General features: G+C 40.6%; 3 protein-coding genes, 3 non-coding genes and 1 pseudogene across 6 annotated transcripts; 2 read left to right on the top strand and 5 right to left on the bottom strand.

The window, feature by feature from the left end:
* Nucleotides 1-2,498: 2,498 nt before the first annotated feature.
* On the bottom strand, nucleotides 2,499-5,966 carry LOC140779122 (cell division cycle protein 48 homolog; annotated as a pseudogene).
* Nucleotides 5,967-7,098: 1,132 nt separating this feature from the next.
* Nucleotides 7,099-8,127, top strand: LOC140777068 (tetraspanin-8-like). The gene is made up of 2 exons (XM_073120968.1): nucleotides 7,099-7,602; nucleotides 7,822-8,127. The coding sequence occupies exons 1-2, from the start codon at nucleotides 7,099-7,101 to the stop codon at nucleotides 8,125-8,127; spliced, it is 810 nt and encodes a 269-aa protein (XP_072977069.1).
* Nucleotides 8,128-8,834: 707 nt separating this feature from the next.
* LOC140779123 (probable 2-oxoglutarate-dependent dioxygenase AOP1) lies at nucleotides 8,835-10,399 on the top strand. The gene is made up of 3 exons (XM_073124101.1): nucleotides 8,835-9,247; nucleotides 9,458-9,779; nucleotides 9,881-10,399. The coding sequence occupies exons 1-3, from the start codon at nucleotides 8,865-8,867 to the stop codon at nucleotides 10,148-10,150; spliced, it is 975 nt and encodes a 324-aa protein (XP_072980202.1). The 5' UTR covers nucleotides 8,835-8,864; the 3' UTR covers nucleotides 10,151-10,399.
* Nucleotides 10,286-12,895, bottom strand: LOC140779124 (protein CHAPERONE-LIKE PROTEIN OF POR1, chloroplastic). The gene is made up of 5 exons (XM_073124102.1): nucleotides 12,749-12,895; nucleotides 12,563-12,657; nucleotides 11,342-11,724; nucleotides 10,971-11,047; nucleotides 10,286-10,892 (listed from the first exon to the last, which is right to left on the bottom strand). The coding sequence occupies exons 1-5, from the start codon at nucleotides 12,811-12,813 to the stop codon at nucleotides 10,742-10,744; spliced, it is 771 nt and encodes a 256-aa protein (XP_072980203.1). The 5' UTR covers nucleotides 12,814-12,895; the 3' UTR covers nucleotides 10,286-10,741.
* A 4,126-nt stretch (nucleotides 12,896-17,021) lies between these two features.
* LOC140779976 (small nucleolar RNA SNORD14) lies at nucleotides 17,022-17,142 on the bottom strand. Its single transcript, XR_012107422.1, has one exon. It is a non-coding gene; the product is annotated as a small nucleolar RNA SNORD14 (small nucleolar RNA).
* A 93-nt stretch (nucleotides 17,143-17,235) lies between these two features.
* On the bottom strand, nucleotides 17,236-17,359 carry LOC140779977 (small nucleolar RNA SNORD14). The gene has a single exon (XR_012107423.1). It is a non-coding gene; the product is annotated as a small nucleolar RNA SNORD14 (small nucleolar RNA).
* Nucleotides 17,360-17,526: 167 nt separating this feature from the next.
* LOC140779978 (small nucleolar RNA SNORD14) lies at nucleotides 17,527-17,650 on the bottom strand. The gene has a single exon (XR_012107424.1). It is a non-coding gene; the product is annotated as a small nucleolar RNA SNORD14 (small nucleolar RNA).
* Between the last annotated feature and the right edge of the window lie 834 nt (nucleotides 17,651-18,484).

Below are 18,484 nucleotides of genomic sequence, written 5' to 3'. Positions count from 1 at the left end.
GTCCACAGCCCATGTATAAAATTGTTCACATACGATCAACTTTTGATCAGTAGGAAAGAGAAGAAAACCTGTTGAATTCCCAAGGAGCCAAAAGGATAGAGCTATCATGAAATCATGAGAAGAAACTACTATAGCTAGTGCTTTAGAAGTATTGCTCAAATTTATTTGCTTGCTTAGGTTACTACGTAAGTTAGGAACCATGATGGAGAACGATTGAAAGGAAAGAAAACAAAATGATTGCAAAGAGAAAAGACGGTGAATTAATCTCAGAGACTAGATATTGATAAATTTAACTTCTCTTACTCATACCGTGGAGTGGAAAGCAGCGATAAACTCTTAAGTAATACTACTGGTTAATTAACAAAACATTAAGATTATTTCTTTCCCTTCGATAGATTTGCAGCACTATTCAATTCACTACTGAAGCAATAAATCTCATTTTATTCATCTCATCAGTCTCCCAAACAAACTGCATTCCACAAAATGGACATGCTTATACTAACTAAAGTTCACGAAATAATTAATCAAGATATTTAATGGACATGTCTACTGCACCATGATCTTGCTTTCATGGAACCTAGCAATGAAATCTGTAGCCCTTTTATCAACATCTGGTTCTCCAAACCATCCCCCTCTGTCTTCGTCGCTCGGACGTACCTTCCTCAAGTATCTGGGCTCCATGTCAACGTCTTCCTCGTAACTCCGCGACCTCTTGGAGAAGCTGAAGAAGAAGCAGAAGGTCTTGGAAGAAGATTTCCCCCCTCCCATTGATATGCTTCTAAGGGAGGTACTGCAAGCAGCTGCTGCTCTTTGTTTTGTTTCTGGAAGGAAGAGAGTAGACTGCCCTTGCATTTATAGAGCTTGAGCCATGCAATCTACACCAGCCGAGAGCAATCTAATGGTTGAGATTTGCTGGTCTCTCTGTGAGGCTAAAAGTTGATAGAGATACCATAGTAAAACCATTCCTAAAAGCCAAATGGTTTCCAGGCCGCTGCTTTTAAGGTTGAGAACCAAGACAGGCTATGTCTCTTGTCCTTTCCAGAGCACTAACAAGGGCTCAAGTGCATAAGGATTCTGCCTCATTAGTTAAACTCAATTAACCTCTCCAAATTAAACTTTTTAACTATCTAATATCTCACCCCTCAGACAGTGCTAATGAGAAATACTTTTAAATTTTAATTATAGAAGAGACATTTCAGATATTTTATGTAGTTTCTTTTGAGGTAGTCTTGTGCAATTACCCATGTTATTAATGTAAATTTTTCATGCCTCTAACCATAGTTAACAAGGACTAATGAACGTGTTCGTATTAGTTCAATAGAACATATATTTATGGGTAATTAAAATATTAAGTTTAGAGTGGTCAAATTTTTAACTTTTGGGTCCTCTTGGAATCAATGCAAGCTGTCTTCCTTCTGGTCACCTTAAAGTAACCTTCCTAAATCCATCACTTTATTAGGCACAATGGAGTCCAATAATTTCAACCCTGGTTTGGTATGCCCACTTAGTAGAGCAGATCAATGCAAGATATCTTCCTTTAGCCTTTGCCTCTTTGTTTAGACAACATAGTTTATGTTTTCCTTCTGTAATCACATTGCTCATTAAATTAAGTGTGTGGATTCTTAATCATTAGGTGTCTTCAAAAGTTTAAGTCTTTCCATTGTGGGCTGTGAGATTCTTCTCCAAGTACTGTACTTGCCCATGAACATGTGTAAATCATATATAGGAGGAAGCTGCTAAGTAAAAAAATAAAGATGATATTTGTCTTCCATGTGGTTTATTTGGTACGAAAGAGTACATTAAACTATTCCAGGTAACATGAGTTAATTGGAAGGGTTAATTGTAAAGGGAAACACTTTCTTCTAATAGTATATTGGAACAGCATCATTAGACACTAAACCCAAAATATCTCGCTTGTTAGTAGTTTAATATGAATGGTTGCACTACTTTTTCTTCAATGTGTATGGAGTACAGCATCATTAAAGTGAAGATAGTGACTTTGGCTTGCACTAAGTCTTTGATCATACATATATTGCAGCTGGACTTGAATCTTTAACATATCATTGGGGTTCTAGATTAAGTTTTCTTTTTTTTAAGTTTGATTTCTTCAGCAAGCATCTTGTTTTACCTTTAAGCACTTTTTAGCTCCAAAATCCATTTAGAATGTAGATTTGCCAAACTACACAGTTTGAAATTAATTAATTAATCAAGCAGCTCAGCTAGCTAGCAGATTCGCAAGGGCTTTTAAACCGAAGTGATAAAAGGATTAATTTGGGTGTTATTAGAGGTCAACTACTTAATCCAAGAAGATTAATTCCAAACATACGTACTACAGATCTGAAGTTGGACTTGGCTCAAAAAATTTGGCAGAATACATTCCTTCTTAATCCGCAATTACAACAACCAATTCATTTGAAGAGAAATTGTTTTGGAAAAAAGATTCTTGAGGATAAGATTTCAAGAACAAGTACAAGGATAAGAAGGTTGTGGATAATTCAATCCTTCATCTGAGTTTCAAAGAACAAGCACAAATTAAGCTAAGATTTCAGTATAATTCTTCATCTACGATAGGAGAACAGTTTTTCTCCACATCTTCTTTACCATTGAGGGCTAATTCTTCTTGTGGATAAGAAGGATGCAACACCGATCCATTCCCTTGTGAGTGATTCAGGCCCTTGGCAAAAAGCTTATACCTCACTATATCTAAATCACTCACACTTCTCCTTGCATGCCTCATTGCCTCCATGAAGTGTTTTACCTTTATCTCAGCAACTTCCTTAGTCATGCCTTCTCCATTATTCTCCTCCTCATCTCCTTCCCTTCTCAAATGCAGCTTCTTCTCTGTAACTTCTCTGATGGCATACTTACATGCTCGTAGGCAAATACCGGTAATGTCGACCCCGCTGAATCCTTCTGTAGCCTTTGCAAATTCCGACAAGTCTATGTGGAGCGAGATGGGCGACTTCCTCAGGCAAGACTTGAAGATCTGTAACCGCGATGGCTCATCGGGCAATGGTATGTATACCAGCTGATCTAACCGGCCCGGCCGGAGCAGCGCGGGATCGATATTATCGGGCCTATTGGTTGCTCCGATGATGAACACCGACTTCTTGCTATTGATGCCATTCATCTCAGTTAAAAGTTGGTTCAGGACGCGGTTGGCCGCACCGGATTCTCCGACATTGCTACCGCGGTTAAAGATTGGAAAGAAAAAATTGAACAATAGTTAGCTATAGAGATTTAACTTCAGAAGTAGGCAGTTCATGTAATATTACCAGGCATCTTATTTAGTACCTTGATTGCGATTGAATCAAGCTCGTCGAAGAAAAGCACGCAAGGCGAGGATTGACGGGCCTTGTCGAAGATATTGCGAACGTTGGCCTCGCTCTCGCCGAACCACATGGTGAGGAGTTCGGGTCCCTCGACACTGATGAAGTTGGCATTGCACTCGTTTGCAATGGCCTTTGCAAGGAGAGTCTTGCCGCAGCCTGGAGGACCGTAGAAGAGTACGCCTCTCGACAGCGACATGCCGAACATCTCGAACAATTCGGGGTGCTCTACTGGATACTGCACCGTCTGGTGGCAACGAGATCAACATACAACTTAGTTAACACATCGAGCTAATAATTTAAGGGGACAAAAGGTATATATTTCATCGAGTTGAATTAATTCTACCTCTTGCAGCTCCCTTTTAACAGTCTCCAATCCACCAACGTCCTTCCATGACACGTTTGGGACCTCTACTTTCTGTAGCAAGAAGACAAGTTTGTGAGGTGAGACATTTGATCGAACACCTAGCACTTTTAAGAAAGGAATCGACCAAGAATTCGAAATTTCTACGTACCATCTCACGCAGAATTGAAGGTGTTCATTTGTAACAAACATAGAATTCAAGATCTCTGCATCAATAACTTCATCTTCGAGATTCGTAACGTCCAACTTCTCTCTGATGCATTGGAAGGCAGCCTCCGAACAGAGCGCCGCAAGATCCGCGCCGACGCATCCATGCGTGCACTTGCTAATCTTCTCCAGATCAACCTGCAAATAAATCAACAAACAGGTTGCTCAACATTATTTGTTACTTCTAGCATATAATAGTAACAAATGGATATATACATACATATAAGGAGAGCTTCATCTTCTTCGTATGTATGCGAAGAATATCGAGCCGGCCGGCCTCGTCCGGCACGCCGACATCAATCTCCCTGTCGAACCTCCCGTACCGCCTCAAGGCGGGATCAAGGCCATCAGGCCGGTTGGTCGCTCCGAGAACGATGACCTGAGCCCGGGCCTTAAGCCCGTCCATCGACGTCAGAAGCTGCGACACGACGCGCTCATCGACCTCGCCATGCGTCTTCTCCCTGTTGGGTGCAATTGAGTCTATCTCGTCCATAAAGATGACGGACGGCGCGTTCTTCTCCGCCTCCTCGAAGGCCTTTCTTAGATTAGCCTCACTTTGTCCGGCCATCTGGGACATGATCTCAGGCCCATTGATCTTCGGCACCCGACTCATTTGCTATGGCTTTGGCAAGCAGTGTCTTCCCGGAGCCTGGCGGGCCGTAGAGCAAGACGCCTTTAGGCGGCTTGACGCCGACGGTGGTGAAGAGCTTCGGGTGCCGAAGAGGGAGCTCGATTATTTCTCTGATCTGAGCTAGTTGCCGCCTTAACCCGCTGATGTCGTCGTAGCCGACGCCATCTAGTTTCTCTTCGTCCTCGCGCTTTATCGGGTCGCCTTCCCATTGTATCTCGGTCTACGGTGCGACGACGACGAAGTCAGCAGGATGAGTGTCTACAACCTTGAATTCTACTGCGTTCATGCCTCCTCTCACCAAGAACACGTCGCCCTTCCGGACAGGACGCAGGTTAGTTGCAAAGTACGCTGTCGGAACACAAGAGCAAAACAATATTAGTCATCAAAATTCACATCAAATGTAGGATCTTTTTGCATTAAGTGAATTGCATGTGTAATAATTGAGGTTATAAACATGAACAAGGGAATAGCTTGCGAGTAGGAGTAGATATATACGTTTCAAGTACGCCTCGAAGAGATTTCCGGTGATCCCTTCGACGGTGTCGTCAATCGGAAGGACTAGTATCTTCTCCGCGTTAGGTATGCCGGTGGATGGTCGGACGCCGACAATGTCGCCGAGACACACCTTGAGGTTAGTCCTAACAACTCTGCCTCACAGTTCTCATCTTGGGTAATAACACAAGCAGTTTCCCTCCTCTTCTTTCCTTTGAGTATAACTATTTCGCCTTGAAACAGATCGAGTGCTTGCACTGTCTCGGGATTCACTTGAATAACCGAGTTGTCAACGTCCATTGCGTCGTCCACCATGAGGCGATTTGGAGCCTTCTTCCTTTCTAGGATTGCTGCGACGTAGTCCCTCTTAGACCCCATACTGCACAAAAAAGAAGAAAGAATTCAACATTGGAGAAGATAAATAGTAATAAGGAAATCTCATCGATAAAACTTCTTCAGAATTTCTGGTTAATAAACATTAAAACAATCAAGCATAATACAGAAACAAGAAACTAAACACCACAATGCCAAGGATGAAACAGGAACCGGAGTCCAAAGCATTACCTCTTGAAAGCATATGCTTGACAAGAGGAAAACAGGAGACAAGAACAGAACGAGATAGAAGGGGAACGACATTGCACTACTACCTCTATGCTTCTTTCTCTTCTTCTCACCGAGTCTACACGAATAACTTCGAGTAATGAAGCCTTTGAGGAGAGGAGAGGAGAGGACGTGCTTGGTGAGGATGCGAGTAACATAAATAGTATCAGAGGAGTTCCTTTCAGGGGACAGTGGAACTGTACCTAAGTCAATCGAACGCGGAGACGAGTGCTGAAGACGATCGAGTCCGTCCATCTAGGTGACTCTAACAACGGTGCACAGGAAAAATTTTCAGGATTATACCTCCAGAACTAGCGCTATTAAATGTCCTCTCTCTCTCTCTCTCTCTAGCAGAGTCCAGCCCCTGGGCCAGCTAGGGTTTGGCGCTGAGGTTCCTTCGCTCCCTCTTGGAGAGAAACCTTCTTCCCTCTTTCCGCTCTTGCTTCCTCCCCTTCTCCCTAAAGTCCGATGTACTTTCACAATTCTCTCGTGCGCCCCGCCACTGCTCCTCACGGCTACCTCTCCTCTCCCCCCTCGACGCCGCCCTCTGCCGTCCACCGCTGCCTCTCCCCTTCTCCCTTGAAGCCGTCGTTCGCCGCCTCTCGTTACTGCCAATCTCCTCCGCTCCTTACCACTGCCGAGCTCCCTCTGTCTCCCTACCCCCACCCCCTCGACTGTCGCCGCTCCTCACTAGTCCACCGCTGCTTGCCACTATCGATCTGCCCCCATCGCAACCACCCTCGGTTCCTACCCCGCCCTCTCGACTGCCGTTCTCCTCTTCCCTCCTCCTTCGGTAGACCCTCGCCGGCGCCGCCAATGCAGATCTCCCGCCCCATGCCAACCCGGTCAGTGAGGATGCCTTCTGCAACGGCTACCTTTTTGCGCTGCCACCCCTTCTTGCAGTGATTTCGAGGTCGCGTTCGCGTGTTTGGCTTGGGTTTCTCGTTTTTGAATGCCAAACTACTGCCTCATCAAACTCTGAGAATACTTGGGCTGGTCCTGTGCACAATTAGTTCCAGCAAAATGATATCAAATGTTGGAAGAGGGAGTAAGGCTCAAGGCTGTAACATGACTCATTCCTTTCAAAGACCTCTCATTTTTTTGTAAGGTATAATATTCCTATTTCCTAACTAGAATAAAGTTCGAGTTTATCCCGTTTTTATTGGTTATAACCCAACACCCCATTAACTGCCTCGCTATTCCACCCACTTATTCCGAATCCGTGTCCGGATTTTATTCCCACTCCCAGCTCATTAACGGGGATTTAGAATGAAACAACGATACATACCTCGTGTAACGGACTTAAGCTTAATATGGAAAATCCTCTTCTTCTCCCTCCTTTTCCTACCATTCTTTTCTTCCGTATTGTTCAAAGAGAAGGACGTTAGAGAGATAGTTAGAGATAGAGATAGGGATACGAATAGAGAGGGATTCATATTTCTCCTCTCTTAAGCATACGAATAAATTAGTGAGCAATGGTTAGGATCAGCAATGGCCTCTTAGGCACCCTAAACCTTCTTATCCTTCTTCTCTCCGTCCCTGTCATCGGCATCGGCGCATGGCTTAGGTTCCACGCCGCCTCCGAATGCGAGAAGTTCCTCCAATGGCCGGTCATAATACTAGGCGTCTTCCTCTTGGTGGTATCTCTTCTGGGTCTCTTTGGGTCGTGCTGTCGCATTACGTTCTTCCTGTGGATCTATCTCTTCGTGCTGTTCCTGTTGATCCTTGGGATGTTTTGCTTCACCGTGTTTGCGTTTGTGATCACGAATAAGGGCGTCGGTGAGGTGATATCGGGGAAGGGATATAAGGAGTACAGGCTTGGTGATTATTCGAAATGGCTGCAGAAGAGAGTAGGGGATTGGAAGACGTGGGAGGAGATCAAGAGCTGCATGAAGGATGGCAAGGTGTGTGGGGGTTTCGATGGAGATGTGGGCCTTAAGGCGAATGAGTTTTACAAGCAAAACCTTTCACCCATCAAGGTATTCGTAAACTTATTCATATCATAGCAAGTATATAGTACCTACAAGCATCAAGGACTTATTTCTACATTTAATATTTTTGGTCTTACACTCTCTTTAAACTATTAAAAAATACTGTAAACACTTTTTTTTTTGTTTAGATTTACGTTATCTTTTTGATTGATCGATCAATGTTTTGCAAAAACAGACATACTAATTAATCACTGGTTCATGATGCAGTCTGGCTGTTGCAAACCTCCAACCTACTGTGGCTTTGTATATCAGAATGCTACGTACTGGGTTGCTCCGAAATCTGGAATCACTCCAGGTGGTGTGGATTGCAAGACATGGAGCAACGATCAACGTAAGCTGTGCTACGATTGCGACTCATGCAAGGCTGGTGTTCTTGCAACCATGAAGAGCAAATGGAAATATGTTTCCATATTCAACATCGCGCTCATCGTCTTCCTCATCATCGTCTACTCGATAGGATGCTGTGCTATTCGGAACAACAAGAATGATAGCTATTACAAGCATTATAATTGAGGCAGAGATATACCAAGCATTGCTCTCACTATTGGGTATGAAGATGTATATTGGATATTTGAATATGAACATGTATCTACTTAAAAATTTGTATACTTAACTTCACTTTTGAAGATATGTCCAGATCCATAACTTCTTCTTTTTTTCCTGTTAGATATGAAGATGTATATATTAACTTCACTTCTCAAATTTGTAGAAAGTGACTTTCTTACTGATAAAAAATAAATAAATTTTTTTTTAATTTTATTTTTCAAGAGAAAAAAAGTTATTTTTATTAAACTTTATTTTATAACAATTAAACGCACCTCAAGCCGTACTTTAAATAATTTACAACCATCGTATCTTTAAACTAACGCTCTTGTTTTAAATTTCTCTAAATAATGTAATGAAAAAAGAAAAAAAATGATCTTACTATGATAATAAGTTTTAGGTCACGTAAATAGCAAAGAATAAATGTATATAAATCGCTAACGTCTATTTTAATATGATATCAAAAACCGGTTGCCTTGTTAGAATTTTTATTTTTATTTTTATTTTTATTTTTTTGAACAACCATTATATCGGAAAATGATTTTCTAAGTTTAGAATTTATTTACTTTTGGAACAATATTTGGTGAATTTACCCACAAACGGTCAAAGAAAAGACTATTTTATGACAAACACCAACCAACCACCATGGGTTACTCGCTTTCCATTATAATACTAACGTAGAAGAAAAGAAGAAGAAGAAGAAGCTTATGGAAGCCGAGGAAAAGCAGCAGCTCCAGATCCCCAAGATCGATCTCCGAGGATTGGATCGGACCCAATCCGGATCCCAGCTATGGGACTCGATCCGATCCGAGGTGATGGCAGCCATGGAGATGTACGGGTGCTTCGAGGCAGTGTTTGATCGGGCGAGCGAAGAGCTAAAAGAAGCCCTCTTTGGCAAAGCCATGGTCGATCTCTTTGGGCTTCCATTAGAGACCAAGCAAAGCAATAGCTCGGCCAAGCCCTACCTTGGCTACATAGGCCAGATTCCAGGCATGGACTACGAGAGCCTTCGAGTAGAGGACGCGCCCAATCTCGAGAGCGTTGAGAAGTTTGCTCGCCTCCTTTGGCCCAAAGGGAATCCAAGCTTTTGGTAAGGATTCTTAGCTTTTGCAAGGGGAAAAGGGATTCTTTTTTTTTCTTCTTTTTTTTGGCATTTTCATTAAAAAAAAGTAAGATAGAATTAATCTACTGTAGATGGAAGACCTTCATAGTTATTGCTGTTAGAATCCTAGTTTCTTTCATCAGTCTCTTCTTATGTATTTGAGAAATAATCACTGCTTAATTTCTTCTCATCGGCTAGCAATACAGTGTGTACATATGCCAAGCATTTGCAAGAGTTGGAGCAGATGATTGGGAGGATGGTCCTACAGAGTATGGGCCTTGAAAAGCACTACGTCTCTCACATTGAATCACTGGAGTATAGTGTTAGGCTTTCACAGTATGGAGTTCCATTGGATCAGGAAACTAAAATTGCAATGCGACCTCACCTGGATCCTACCATGATAACCATAGTTTGCCAGCATCAGGTAGGAGGACTTGAAGTGCAGACTAAAGACGGCGAATGGATCCATGTACAGCCCTCACCGAACTCCTTCACCGTCGTGGTCGGTGAAGCATTTGCAGTAAGATTTCTCATTGTTTTCTAACACAATATTAGTGCTGTAGCTTCTTTATCAGATCAATATCAGTATTATGCTATCATCACACTGGTTGTTGCACATAGGTCCTAACAAATGGAAGGTTGCAACCTTGCCTCCATCGCGTAAGGCCAACGAGTAATTGCAAAAGATACTCTGCTCTTTTCAGTTCGCAGCCGAGGGATGGATGCATAGTAGAGACCCTGCAAGAACTGGTCGATGAACAGCATCCTTTGCTTTACAAGCCTTGCAATTATGTCGATTACCTGCGATTTCGCTTCTCTGCAGATGGCCGGAAAGCTAAAAACAAACTGAAAGCTTTTTGTGGAGTTGCGGGAGAGGAAACAGAAGCATGACCACCTCATCTTGTCATGTTCTTTTCATGCAGAGCTTGATAAGATTGAAACTTCTAAGCTTCCTTGTCTATTCATATGGAAAAACAGCATTCTCTATTATCCAGTCAGCTATATTGGCTTCCTTATCTATGTATGTTGCATAAATTTGCAGTTATTACTGAAGATATGTGTTCTAAAGTATCTTCATTTGACCAGTTGTAAGTGTTCTTCATTATTAGGAGTTCCAGTATTTAAAGCAGTTTTTTCTTATGATCTGTGCACAACTCTGAACGGATTTACAATATACTAAAAGCATTTATTTCCAACTTTATATGTTACATAGTTGTGAGTGTGAGAAGAAATTTCAAGAATACTAGAAATACAAGACTAAAATACTTTTAAGTGGTAATAACTGAATTTAATTTTCTATCCGCTGAATCAAAAGGATTTATCCAACGATGCAACAAATCATACAAAGAGAATTGCACTTGAAGTAAACCAAAGAATTGTTGATAAAACAGGGCCAACAGTGCACCTACAGGACTCATCAAAATTAATGGCAAAATTAAGTTTCTTTACATTAATTGTATAATAGGAAAAGAAAGCACAATTTTACTTGAGAAAAGTGCAGGATAAAAATAAGAAAACATAAGCTACCAATGAGGTAAGGAGTTCTAGTGTCCAAGTTGGTGGCAGAACAGCTGAAGGAATCACAGGAACCAGTATAGATCCAACTATCCAACCAACAACAAGAGCTCCGAATCTGGAGGAGAGGACGGTGATAAATAAACAAACGAGATAATTTAACAATCTAGCAATACGTTGGAAAATTCTTACTTACCCCGTTGCTGATGCTCTGATGACATTGTTCATCTTGTCATTAAGGAAGTAGATACAAGATAAGAGCGAAAGAGCAACCTGCAGGATAAAACACCCATCCAAATGAAATTAGCTCTCCCTTTGAAGCTACTGTTCATGCATTAATTTTATTTTAGAGCTAGTGGAGAAATTTAAAAGTTAAATCCTTGTCACAAAATCATTGGTGAAGAAATTGAGAAGTGGAAGTACTATGTTATCTTTGCAAGAAAACTTGCCCCAAGAAATATTTATCTATCTTATGGATGAAGTGGATCCAACTTGAAAAGAAGTAAACATGTCATCCTGGAAACATGCAAATTCATTGCACTATAAGTACCAAAATCTAGAGCATACTTGGAAAGCAGGCCCAGTCTCTGCAGAGGTCATTATACTCCATCCACCCATGAAACCGAAAAGGAATAATCTTCTCAGGATAACATCCACTGGCGGTAGTTCGACATAGCTGAGCAATGTTTTGACCCATGATGGTGATTCCTCGACTTTCTGTTTCAACCTGCTTTTGAGGTTAATTTTTGATTTCTTTCGCTCCCTAAAACTCTTCATTATTATCTTCTCATATGCATCTTCAATAGACTCCATGCTTCTCTCATGCCCAGCATACTGTTGTAGAAGAAAATTCCTCGCCCCTCTGATTTCTTCTTCAGAAGCATCACGAGTAACACCAAGACGCTTGTAAGGATCCCACACATTCATCCGTGGAAATTTTGGAATATGCTCTACAAAACAAATTGATTAAGTCACTGATACTTATAGATTTTAAATAAAGGTGCAATAAGTTGATCGTGGATTAGAGTATTCATGACCCCAATAAGAATAAAAGCAAGTACAAGCCTCACTTTGGAACATCAATTCAATAATGCATTCCAACGAAATAAATCAACATAAGAGTCGAACACTCCATGGTCATAATAGATCTAACAAGAACATGAACTGCAATCTCACGTATACCGTTCTGTTAACGAGAAAATCACCTTTTCAGTGTGATATTGTCATGTACGTTGTAAAGAATTTGTGAAACACCTATTAATAATTCATCTTATGCATAATTTCCATATGACACCAGAGTTTCCCTTATTTCAAACTTAATTCAGCCTACCTTACTTCCATAATCTCTTTGGAAACTTCTAACCAATGTCAGCAAGAATAAGATGGAGTCATAAATCATAGACCATAACAAACAAAGCGGATCACATACAATGGATTTATCTCTTTTATTTCTCTGCAATACTGGAAGAAGTAAAACGATAAATATGCCAAATAATATGTATACAGGCATATATGGGAGTTTTTGGATTGCATTGCAGGAAATAAGATAGATAACTCTGTCCAGTACCAGGCCTTGGAGGGGAAAAAAATTGTTATTCCTACTAACTGTGACATTTCAATCCATTATCTTGTACAGCTGTGTCCAAATCAAAACAGCATGAAATATTCAACACTTATAGATATATAGAGGAAAAAGAAATAAATTGACAACAGGAACTAAATCTTTCTTCATTTAAGTGCAAGAAAGAGCCAACAATCTAGCGAACGAACAGTACAATAAAGTCTTACCGTAATTGAAGTTCCCACCGCCGATTGAAACATCCATCGCACATCTGGGGCTTCTAAAACCCGCAAAAGAAACCCTTTTGGTCTTCCCTGGATTCCTGCGAAAAGAACACAGAAACAAAAAAACGCAAGGTTTAGCGAATCAAAGAACAAGGAACATTAAGGAGAGGGATCGAGATGTAATCTTACGTTCGTGGGCGGCGAAAAGGAGGAGCGTAGCATCTCGCTGGATTCGAGACGGAGATGGCGTTCATCCTTCTTTGAGAGAGAGAGAGAGAGAGAGAGAGAGAGAGAGGGGGGGGAGGATCGATAACACTGCGTCTCTCTCAGATAAGACGGAGCTCCGCCGTCTCGATTTACCTGAGAAGATGAGTAAAGGTATTCCGGGGTCGGGCCGGATCCATTATTGGGCCTCACTAAACCCGGCCCGATAACCCACCAGTAATACATCGCGACATCTTATTTGTGTCTAGACTCTAGACCCCTTTAAAATTTTATAATTACGTTTACATCCCTCAAAAAGTCAAAATTACTATTAATACTCTTACTTTTCATACGGACACAATTAAACCTAATTAACTATTAAATTCTCATCAATTTAACTATTAAAAAATACCCTTATTTTGTTTTTATGTATTTATTTCAGTTAAGAATTTTTATGTCATGTCTTTTATTAAATTATTTTAAAAAAATATTAATATAAAATTGAGCATATGTGCACTTCATCATATTTATTATCTCATTATGGTTCGTTTCATATGAGTATTGGTCATCTAAGATATATCTCGAAGAGTATTAACCCTTTTTATTTCTAGCTTAATAACAAAATAGAGAATTTTGGAAGGCTGATATGCAAATAAGGAACTTTGGAGTGTATAGGAGTGGAAAACTTTGGACAATATGGGTCCAGCCATTACTTGACTTGCACGTTTGAGCTTAAATATGACCTCAAAACGGTCAACTTTATCTCTTAATTACGTAAACTAATCCTTTTATATTCGATCCAAATGAATAGAGTTATTGAGAATGCGATTAGTGTAATAAGTAGGACAGAATACCCGTCCTTGTTGTCAAACCTCAGGCCATACAATTTCCTGAGCATGATTAGAGTCTTTATAGGCCCACAATTAATGCTCATGCAGAATACATCCAAATTGTCCTTGTTTTTTTCCATGATATATTAAGGCATTTTATTGGATTTCAAGTTCAAAGATTATGACCAGTAACTAGCTTTCCCAGCAAATAAAGTTGTGGGCCTAATCCCTTGTGATCCACTTAATGTAGTGATTCAGCGAAATGAATTGTTTCTCTTCTTCTTCTTCTTCTTTTCTCCCCTTCCCTAAGAAAGGAGGAAACAAGTGAGAAGTCATTCCTAAACACTATTATACTTTTTTACTTCTTAAAAATAAAATTATGTTTTATATACAGGTGATGAGATCCTTAATACATAAATTGGATAATATAAACCAATTCTCTTTTTAACGTGTTGACATAGTGATTCCTCCCTTTGCAAGTGTATTTGAGAAGATTTTAGGGGAAAGAAAAGGTGGGAAGACAATAAACTTCAACATAAAACCATCCATGGTAGAGTAATAGAAGCATACATATCACTTCATTTATAGTACAAATGGCAAGAGGATAGCAGACCAATCATATGGTGAGAGTATATATATATATATATGGAAGATTGGGAGGGAAGATGAGATACATAGCAATAGCAATTAGAAGGCAAAGCTCTTGTGGCCCAAGGAATCGACAGCCATGAGATTCTTGGCTATAAGCTTCTGAGCCCTCCTGCTGCTAATTTCCACTCTCATGCTGTCCGTCTTGTCCACCTTGTCATAAGGCCTAGGCTTCTTCGCCTTCAAGAGCTTCAGCTTCGACTTGAGGCTGTCCACAAGTCTCTCTAGATGATGACCCATCATCACCATGGCTGGAACCTAGACATAGATATATAAAATCATCAAGAGAGAGAGAAAGAGAGAGAGAGAGAGAGAGAGAGAGAGAGAGAGAGAGAGAGAGAGAGAGAGAGAGAGCAAACCTATACGGAGCCGCAGATGTTAAGCAGAAGGAAGACGGAGGAAGCCGTAGTTTGGCATTTGGTTTGTGATATAAAACAAAGGCTTTCAATAATGAAAGTACGACAACGACCCTCCGTGAGGACATATATTGATACATTTCAAAGCTTTCCTTTTTCATGAGTTTAATGTGGACGAGAATTTTTCTCTTCAAAGGACTTGACATTTTTACCCCCCAAAAAAGGACTTGACATTGATCACAGGCTGCCTATTAGGCAACTACTCCGATTGTTGAACACAGTTTAGCAGAACAATTTGTCAAAGAAATTTTAAAGTTGACATCAACAGCTAGGGCTGTCAAAATAAACAAGCAGCTCGAGTTTGGCTCGGATTTAGCTCGATTGAAGCTTAAATTCGGTTTGGCTCGGTTAAAAAATAAGTCGAATCCGAGTCGTCAAAACTAATTCGAAATTAATATCAAATCGAGTCTAAGTTAAAACTGACCCACTCAGACTCGGCTCTATAGACTCAGTATAACGGGGTAAAAAAACTCTAATTCATAAACTTATGCTACACCATTAATCCTGCTGTGACGGTTTTCGCAGTAGACGAGTTCACAAAAAGGCATCCAAACTCCGTTGCCTCTTAGAGATTCACGTTGTCGATCCCCACCCCTGCTCTCTCCACCACCTTAAGACTCTCCTTCCCAACCTCGAACACCTCCCTGTCACCTTCATCTACCTCCCTCGTCACCTTTACCCTGCTCCTCACGATTAGGACATCGCAAAGGACAATCTTGGAGCAGAGCTTGGCAGGGGAGAGATTGACTTTGCTCCTATCTTTCTTAACATAAGCCTGAGTCGGAGCCTAAGTAGAACTTGATTCAGAGCCTTACTCAACCTCTCGATCTCCTACTGAAAAGCTCTTATGGTGACACCGATCCTCGGCGCGCTTACCATCAACCTTTGCCACCACGCCTCCCACTAGCACGCTGGACGTCGTCCATGTAGTCATTGAAATCGACGACTATTCAAAGCTTCTTTGGTGTGGACGATTTTGTTGAGAACTATGAGAGGAGGCAAGAAGATCAACGGGTTGGCTAATTCCTTTTTTTTTTTTTAAAGAATTTTTTTTTTATAGATGAAGAGCTCTGGTTACAAAAAGCGCCGCTGCGATCAGAGCGGGACAAAACCCAGAGGAGGTCCTCGCTCAATCCTGAGCCTAAAATTGTGGCTCGAAATTAATTCAGCTCAATCATGAGCCTAAAATCAAGGCTCAAAATTAAAACTTAATTTCAAGCCGAGCCTCTCTCAAGCTCGGCTCAAGCATTCGAAATATTAAGAGAAAATAGTTGTAGAACTAATTAGTTTATAAGGATCTGTTTGAATTGAGAATAGAGCCAAAACTAGCTAGTTATTCTTATGTTTTAAACTTCAAATATTTCTCAAATACTTAAGGTACCTTAAATAACTAAAATAATTGCTTAAACAGGTTGCCCTAAACAATTCTATCTTAAGACCTTAAGGATTCGAGAAATGAAACTAAATTCAATTGTAGCTCAAAATTCAGAGCACGCACATCTATCCGTTTAAAATAGAGTATTTCCCCACGATCTAGCGAGCAACGGCTTAATTGAAAACAAAGAAGAAAATTCATCCAACAATATGATGTAACAGTTATCAAACAATAGTACAAGACGCCAAGAAGAAATCTGGGACTACAGAGCTGTAACAAATTTCGCTTAATGAGTGAGGATTCTTTGGATACCCGTCTCTCTCTCTCTCTCTCGGGCATCGGAAAGGGAGGTTGAGTACTTCCGCTTCACATCACATTTAGCAAACGACTTCTATCCAGCATTATTGGGGGTCGCAATCCGTTCGTCACTTGCCTCTAAACCACCGAGCAACAATAGACGAGCTTCTTATTGAAGTCCATAAGCATCTGGCCCCATGTTGTTGGATATTCGCATTAAGCTCGCTATCCTACTATCCGGACGATTTTTCATCGATCACCACAAGTGCTGAAGTGCCTCGACTGACAAATATCTTGGAAACTATATTCGGCTAAGAACATATTTCAAGTACATAAGTACATTATATGTAGCACTATACATTCAAAAACATACCATAACAATGGATTTTACGGAAGAGAATGGATTCTGTAGTTGTTGGACGATGTTAATTGGTATTGGAATATTCAAAGATCCAATCAATATAAATGGATCGTAGATAGCATAAATGTTAATTCCAATCCAAGAGTATAAGCCTAATTTTGACTATAATACGTTACATATTGAAAAGAATTATTCCACCAGCAATATAAGCAACTAAAATCAAATTCTGAGAACGGAAAGAGGATTCAAAGTCTCCATTAAAAACGACCAAAAGCCGGTAAGACCGGATTAGTTAGAAATAAAAACGATCGAAACTTTGGGATTTCGAAGTGGCATCAGACATCCAAGGAAGGATTAAGCAGCACAAGCTCTCAAGCCCGGCAAGGCGAAAGCTCTCAGGCGGCCACTGCGAATGTCTTGAGAAACAAGCCTTTGGTAGTCTCATCATTGCCAACTATCGACTGGCAGCATAATAAACGAACATGTAAAGAAGAACAAAAAAAAAAAGAATCGAAAAATTGGATCTAAAAAGGGATTCAAGCAAAGATCTCAGACATCCAAGGAAGGATTAAAGCAGCATTAGCTCTCAAGCCAGGCGAGGCGAAAGCTCTTAGGCGGCCACTGCGAATGTTCATGAGAAACAAGCCTTTAGATGCATCATCATAGATCGCTCCAATCAGCATACCGAGAATATATATGCCCCGATAAATTCCAACCATAATACCACCAATAAGAAACAAAAAACTAATAAAAATGATGAAGAGGGGGTGAGGCTAAGGCTTCTTCTGGATGTGAAGAGAGTCAAAGTGATCCAGGAGAGGATTTCGAGAAATGGGGATCTCAGACATCCAAGGAAGGATAAAAACAGCATAAGCTCTCAAGCCCGGCGAGGCGAAAGCTCTTAGGCGGCCACTGCGAATGTTCGTGAGAAACAAGCCTTTATATGCATCATCATAGATCGGCCCATCAAAACCTCGAAAATTCACAAGATTAATCTACCAAAAAATCGATAAACAAACAAATTACTCGATTAAAACACCAAAACTACAAAACAATGTGATGCGATGACACCACCAATTACGAACGACTAATAAAAGGGACTGGGGGTATACGTAAAGAAGATTGAAGGAGCGAAAGCCGAGGCGGAAGCAGGCAGCCGCGGCACTTAGGGTTTTCGACGATCTGATGCCGAGCGAGGGATTATATAGAGGGTCCTGTGAGGGTGAATGGGTGATCCAGAAGCTTCCAGTCTGGTCGACACGGGTGCGGCGCGTGCGTCAATGAGTGGGGGTTTAAATTTAGTTTCCAGTCTGGACTATAATTAAGTTCCAACGGAGTATAGTTTTTGAGAAAGATATGAGATTATGATTATTTGGATTCGCAAGGACTGTGAAGGTGGTTTAAAAAAAATTAATACATAGTATTTACTGTTATATTTTATATAAATATTATATTTTTATAATTCTATATTTCTTTTGTTCTCTTCTCCCTCTCTCTCTCTCCACTTTTAATCTAGTGGCCAAAGGAGGAGTTATTTCCCCATCTTTGAGTTATCTCTTCCCTCTCTTTTTTCATTCTTTTTAATTAACTTTGCCGCCCTCTTATTAAAATAAATTTTTATAGATCATAGAACTTACTAAACAAGACCGAAGGAATTAGAGTTGTCACTAGAAATAATCAAGCTAAATTACTATTTATCTCGGCCAAACTAATATCAATTAACTTGTCATTAGAGGTGGAGGGACTTGCGTTATTGCTGCTAACAACAACTATATAAATATTATTTTCGAACGA

Source organism: Typha angustifolia, chromosome 15 (genome assembly GCF_048772165.1).
Source record: "Typha angustifolia cultivar Huaian chromosome 15, ASM4877216v1, whole genome shotgun sequence".
Classification (NCBI taxonomy): domain Eukaryota; kingdom Viridiplantae; phylum Streptophyta; class Magnoliopsida; order Poales; family Typhaceae; genus Typha; species Typha angustifolia.
This window is presented reverse-complemented; position numbering and strand designations above follow the sequence as displayed.